At 56.4% G+C, this 6377-nt stretch overlaps 1 protein-coding gene across 1 annotated transcript; it reads left to right on the top strand.

Annotated features, from left to right (window-relative positions):
- Positions 1 to 2665: 2665 nt before the first annotated feature.
- On the top strand, positions 2666 to 5640 carry GATA1 (GATA binding protein 1). Its single transcript, XM_084258820.1, has 5 exons — positions 2666 to 2900; positions 3386 to 3763; positions 3861 to 4006; positions 4503 to 4628; positions 5192 to 5640. Exons 1-5 carry the CDS (start codon positions 2681 to 2683, stop codon positions 5570 to 5572), a joined length of 1251 nt encoding a protein of 416 aa, XP_084114946.1. The 5' UTR covers positions 2666 to 2680; the 3' UTR covers positions 5573 to 5640.
- Positions 5641 to 6377: the final 737 nt, after the last annotated feature.

A 6377-nucleotide genomic window follows, 5' to 3' on the forward strand; every position in this document is an offset into this window, starting at 1 on the left:
TAAACCTCATCTCAACCCCCAAATGTCTCTGTCTCCATAGATCTCTCTGCCCCCCAAACTTTCTCTATTCCAGTTCCATCTTGGTCCTCAAATGCCTCCTGTGTGAACCCATCTCAAATCATCAGAAACATTTCTGCCTGTCCGAACCCACCTCTGACCCCTAACTCCAGTTCCACCTCAGCAGAACCTTTGCCCCCCAAACTTTTCCATGAGCCTCAGAATCCATCTGTCACCCCCAAACCACTTTCCAACTTTTCAACTTCACCTCTTACTCTCAAAGTTCACTTCTGATCTCCAACATTGTCTCTGCTTTCCCATCCCATTTCTGTTCCCCAAATGCGATCTTTCAAGATTGTTTCTGCTCATGAAACTATACATGCTTTCTTCACGCTCATAGCTGTACCCCAAATCTGCCCCTGAGTCCTCAAGCCCATATCTGACTCTCAAACCCTCCCAAGACTCATATGCTCCCAGACCCCAACTCTGCTACCTTCAGTCCCCAGGGACCCTCCCTTGAGGGCTGGGACCTGGACATTACCTGGGGTGAGGGGCTGGGCCCAGGGAGAGTGGAGGGTGCCGGCCAGCTGCCTGCCACCATTGGGGCAGCACTTACTCTAGTGGGGCAGCTGATAAGGAGCCTTCATATCCCCCAGCCTCGAGATAAACTTTATCTCTGTCCGGAGAGTGATAACTGGGGGGGAGGGGGGCTGGGCCCCTGCCATGGGAAGGGTGGGCAGCCCTGGACCCGCTAAGGTGTCAGGTGAAGAATGGGGAGCAGTAGGGCCTGAGGAAGATTATGGAGAGTGGGGTGCGGATGAAGAGACAAGGGAATAGATAGAGATGAAAAGAGCAAGAGACACACAGAGACAGAGGAAGGGAGGGAGAAACCGATGAGTAGAAACACAAACAGCAAGCAACAGCGACAGGGGAGAGAAAGGAAAAGCAGAAAAAAACTCAAAGAAAGAATAAGAGACAGCAAGAGAGGGAGACCCAGGAGCAGAAGAGGGAGACAGGAAGGCAGAGATTCCCAGGATGTGGGGAGACCAGGGAAAAGAGATGGAGGCGAGACCCCCTCACGAGGAGAGAGAGCGGGGGACCCTGGGCCCAGAGCACTAGGTGGCGGGCACGTACACAGGCCCACCTCCTCCCCAGCACCAGCCCCAAGCCCAGGCCCAGTCCTTAGCCTGTCCACACAACGGGTCACCTAGGCGGGGGTTCTGAAGGTGGCCCTTCTACTCTTTCTCCATCACTCCATCCTGCCAACAGGGAAGCTGGGGCAGCGGCAGGCTTCCGGGGACCCCTGAGGCTGTGTGCAGTGGGGTGCGGTCAGGGATGTGGGAACAGGCGGCCATGGAAATCCGGGCAGAAGGCCGAGAGGTAGAGGGAAGAGACGAGCAGGAGAGATGTAGAGATTCAGAGAGCTGTGCGTGGAAAGGGAGACGGGAAACAGAAGTAGATACAGAGAAAGCTAAGAGAGAGAGACGAAAAATAGAAGAGAACTAAAGGTGAAGAGAGACATGGGGAAACAAAGAAGGGGGGAGATAACTAGACATTCATGAAGCAGAGGAAGAGAGGGAAGGTAAGACGTGCTGCGACGACGCAGAAAGCCAGGAGAGCACCAGAACCACGCTCAAGGAAAAATGGTGTCAGGATGTGTCAGAGACAGAAAGTCGCGAAGGGAAGGGCAGAGGCAAAATGACAGAGGCGGTGCCACCATCTCATGGGTCTTAGCTTGGCCCTGTTTCCACCCTATCTGGCAGATGGAGAAACTGAGGCTCCAGGGGATGGTGGGGACTGAAAGAACCCGAAAGCAGAACTCTAGCAGACCTCCGGGGGAGAGGGAACACCTCCCACCTGTCCCCCTCCTCAGAGGAAGCCAGTGGCCTTGGGGTGATTTCAAAAGTTGGGCGGGGATGGCAAAGATAAGCAGTGGGGGGTACTGACCCCCCTCCATGGAGCAGGGAGGAACTAAGAGGGCTCTGTGTCTGTAGACCCAACGGAGGTGGGGGAGGAGGGTCAAGCCGGAAACCATGGGGTTTCTGAGAAAGTGAGAAGGGAAGATAGACAGATAGGGATGAAGTTGGGGAGCACAGGAAGGTGAACCCCAATGTCCAGGGGACGGACCAAGGGGTTCAGGGATTCTGGTTCTTCACCCCAGCCCACCCCACCCAGACTTCCAGAAGGAAAAGGAAGGGTGGGGAAGATCTGGGAGAGGGACGCAAAAATGAGGAGATGGAGGGAGATGAGCAGAAAAGGGGAGCAGAGAATGAAGGAAAAGGAGAAGGAAAAGGAAGCAGAGGAAGAGGGGGAAGAGGAGAAGAAGGAAGGGAAGTGGAGTGGGCGGAGTGAAAAGAAGAGGCAGGAGGAGAAGAAGGGAAGAGGAGAGGGAATGGAAGGCAGCGGAAGTGGAGAGGTAGACAGACATGACAGACTGGGGCAAGGAGGGCAGGACGGGAGTAGCGCATGGAGAAGCAGATAAGGGGGAGGTGAGGGAGGAATGGGAAGTGAGGGAGGATGAGGAGCAGGAGGCGCTTGGAGTGTGGAAAGAAGGGATGTAGAAAGGGAAGGCTGGGGTGGCAGGAGGGAGAAAGGGGGAAGAAATGGGGTAGAGGGGAGGGGGACGGTGTTGTCCATGACTAAGGATCCCTCCTGTCCTCACAGATCAAACTCCAGAGGCCCCATGGAATTCCCTGGCCTGGGGGCCATGGGGACCTCTGAGTCCCTGCCCCAGTTTGTGGATCCTGCCCTGGTGCCCTCACCACCAGAGTCTGGGGTCTTCTTCCCCTCTGGGCCTGAGGGCTTGGATGCAGCCGCCTCCTCCACTGCCCCGAGCACGGCCACTGCTGCAGCGGCTGCACTGGCCTACTACAGGGATGCTGAGGCCTACAGACACTCCCCAGGTAACCCCTTTGGGTGTCTGTCTTGGCACCGACTCCATGCTGTTGGGAATGTCGTGGTGACCCTTAGCTAAGGCAGATTCCCAGTGAAAATGGCTGGAAGCCTTCACATGTCTGTGCTGACCACTTTCCCTGTGAAGTCCAGACCTGGGAACGCCAATGCTCTCCAACCTGCCACATTAAAACAGCCATACTGGAAGTAGGTGGTGGTGGCCCTAGTTGTCAAGTGATCCATGGGGCTTCATATCCCAACAGTCATCCTCCAAGTCCATTTGGAAATGGTTGGAGGTCACTGCAGCTGTCAGAGTGGGGTTCAGGGTCCAAGAGAGTCCCCCAGTGACCAGCAGCAGCTGCTCCAGACACATAGAAAGATTGGAAACCTGGCCACCATGCTGGGACTGTTGGGCGCCACTGCACCCTGCAAGCAGGATGGCTTTAGACTGTTATTTCCTCTCCTTTCTTCCTTCCTTCCCATACCACCCCCATAGTCTTCCAGGTGTACCCACTGCTCAACTGTATGGAAGGGATCTCAGGGGGCTCACCATATGCCAGCTGGGCCTACGGCAAGACTGGGCTCTACCCTGCCTCAACTGTGTGCCCCACCCGCGAGGACTCCCCTCCCCAGGCTCCAGAAGATCCTGACGGGAAAGGCAGCAGCAGCTTTCTGGAAACCTTAAAGACAGAGCGGCTGAGTCCAGACCTCTTGACATTGGGGCCTGCACTGCCGTCATCAATCCCTGTCCCGAGCAGTGCCTATGGGAGCCCCGAATTTTCCAGTACCTTCTTTTCTCCCACTGGGAGCCCACTCAATCCAGCAACCTATTCTTCCCCCAAGCTTCGTGGAACCCTGCCCCTGACGTCCTTTGGTGAGGTTCCCCAAAAAAGAGAGGTGGGGGTGGGGATGACTCCAAGGCAAAGCTGAGCTAAGCCTGGCTCTCCACTCCCCTCTGTCCACCCCACCAGAGGCCAGGGAGTGTGTGAACTGTGGAGCAACAGCCACGCCGCTGTGGCGGAGGGACAGGACGGGCCACTACCTGTGCAATGCCTGTGGCCTCTATCACAAGATGAATGGGCAGAACAGGCCCCTCATCCGGCCCAAGAAGCGCCTGGTAAGAGCACAGGCCTGCCTTTTCTTCCCTAGGAACTGCTGTTCTCATCCGTGCAGGGAGCCCTGTCCTCATGGGCTACGGGAACCCCCTCCTCCTCCCTGTCCATATCAGAACCCGGCTATGTACGGACCGCCTTTCCGTAAGCTGCAAGCTGTCTCTCCCAGCACAGCAGTGTTTCGGGCCTCAGCTCCACTCACTCCAGGATCGCCTTTGGGCACTTGGAAACCACTGGGACCTGGGGCCCTCTCCTACATGTGTTGGTTTAACTGGCCTAGGGTGCAGGCTGGACATCATTTTTTTTAACTCCCCAAGTGATTCCAACGTTTGGTCAAAGTTGAAAACCACAGATGTCATCCCCCACACAATGCTCCAAACCCCCACCCCAGACTAGAGACCCTGTCCTTGCCCTGTCCAGGAAGTCCCACCTTCAATCTGACCTTCACCTCTGTGTCCTCCACCCCCAGTGTGCTGATCCTCACATTCTCTCTCCCCCCAGATTGTCAGCAAAAGGGCAGGTACCCAATGCACCAACTGCCAGACAACCACCACAACGCTGTGGCGGAGAAACGCCAGCGGGGATCCTGTGTGCAATGCCTGCGGCCTCTACTACAAACTACACCAGGTGCTGCCCTGCCCCTTGTAGTCTCCCTCCTCTCCCGGGACCACTGAGTCGCCCTCCTCCCCAGCTCCCGCTCCACCCTCCCTCTCTTCTCCTTCCTCTTCTCCCATCTTCCTTCTCTGCCTGCTCCTCCCACTTCCCTTCCTTCACCTTCCTTTCCTCCTCCCCCTGTCATTCTCCTCCCTCCTCCCTTCTGCAGTCCTCCTTCACCCTCCTCTCTCCCTGCCACTCTCTCCTTTCTCATTCCCCCCTTATGCTCCCTTCTCCCTCCGCCCTCCTCCATCTCCAATCTCCTCCTGCCTCCCTCCAGTCATCAGTTAACTTCTACTCCCCTGCCTTAGACCTGGGGCAGCTCCTATTAGCTTCAGAGACCTTCCCAGGGCAGGCGTAGGACCTCGGAGCTCCATACTGGCTGCTTGCCCCCGCTTCCCCCCACCCACCCGATCCGAGCCCTTGAACAATTCCTTATTCTTAGAAAGTGGGATGGAGAGGGCATCCCGGTCCCGGGCTAGTCATAGAGGCAAGGGAATGGAGTTGCGAAACGCCTATGGCCTCCTTTTTGGCAGGTAAACCGGCCACTGACCATGCGAAAGGATGGTATTCAGACTCGAAACCGCAAGGCATCTGGAAAAGGGAAAAAGAAACGGGGGTCAAGCCTGGGAAGTACAGGACCAGCAGAAGGATCAGCTGGCGGCTTCATGGTGGTGGCTGGGGGTAGTAATAGTGGGAATTGTGGGGAGGTGGCCTCAGGTTTGACACTGGGCCCATCCGGTACTGCCCATCTCTACCAAGGCCTGGGTCCTGTGGTGCTGTCGGGGCCTGTCAGCCATCTCATGCCTTTCCCAGGACCCCTGTTGGGCTCCCCCTCGGCCTCCTTCCCCACAGGCCCTGTGCCTCCCACCACCACCACCACCACCACCACCGTGGTGGCTCCACTCAGCTCCTGAGGGCACAGAGCATGGTCTCAGGGGCAGATGGGGAGCCGCACCTCCCCTCTAGTCATCAGTCTGTGCAACCCGACCCTCTGGGCCCCAGACACTCCCTGGCCTGGGCTGTCTTAAGTTTTTGTAAAATAAAACCATCAGAGTCCTGAAATTGGAGGTGTGAGTTTGTGTGGGACTAAATAAAGAGCAGCGGTAGGTGGGGTGTGGATCCATGTCCGTGGCTCTTTCATGAAAGCTTACAGCACTGTGAGAGCCCACGTGACGCTTCGTGACCGTTCCAGTATGTGATCGCGGGCCCAGTACGCTTCCGCTGCACCGCTCTGCTGGCCGGCATGGTGTGTGACTGTAACAGCATACATGAAACTGTGTGTGACAGCGTCCAGGTTGTATGAGATGGCATGTGACTCCATGCTGTGTGACTGTTGGTGCCAATGTGTGTGCTGCACCTCTGTGACGCTCAGAGTCAGGCTGGGTGAGAGCGCCTGAGTGACACAGGTGACTGTAAGTGACAGGGCATGGGTGCTTGTATGAGAGGAGGTGGAAATGTGTGCCACAGTGTGTCAAAGAAACACAAGGGGTTGTGTTTATGTGCCACTGAGGGTGATCTGAGACAGTGGGACATGTGTACTGGGCAATAAACATTTGTGGAATGGTAAGCAAGGACCGTGTGTGCTGTGTGTGGAGGCGTGACAGTGGGTCAGCGGTGTGTCAGGGTGCCTGTGGGTCTGGTAATGGCAGCGTTTCTGTGCAATTCGGGGTTCATGTGAGTGGATCACACAGACAGTGCCACATCACAGTGTCTCTGAGT

Source organism: Talpa europaea (assembly GCF_964194135.1).
Source record: "Talpa europaea genome assembly, chromosome: X".
Classification (NCBI taxonomy): Eukaryota; Metazoa; Chordata; class Mammalia; order Eulipotyphla; family Talpidae; genus Talpa; species Talpa europaea.

Coding starts and splice junctions, on each gene's coding strand:
- GATA1 (XM_084258820.1), top strand. CDS start 2,681: ATGGAATTCCCTGGCCTGGGGGCCATGGGGACCTCTGAGTCCCTGCCC. Junction 2,901..3,385: donor GGCCTACAGACACTCCCCAG/GTAACCCCTTTG, acceptor CCACCCCCATAG/TCTTCCAGGTGTACCCACTG. Junction 4,629..5,191: donor TCTACTACAAACTACACCAG/GTGCTGCCCTGC, acceptor CCTTTTTGGCAG/GTAAACCGGCCACTGACCAT.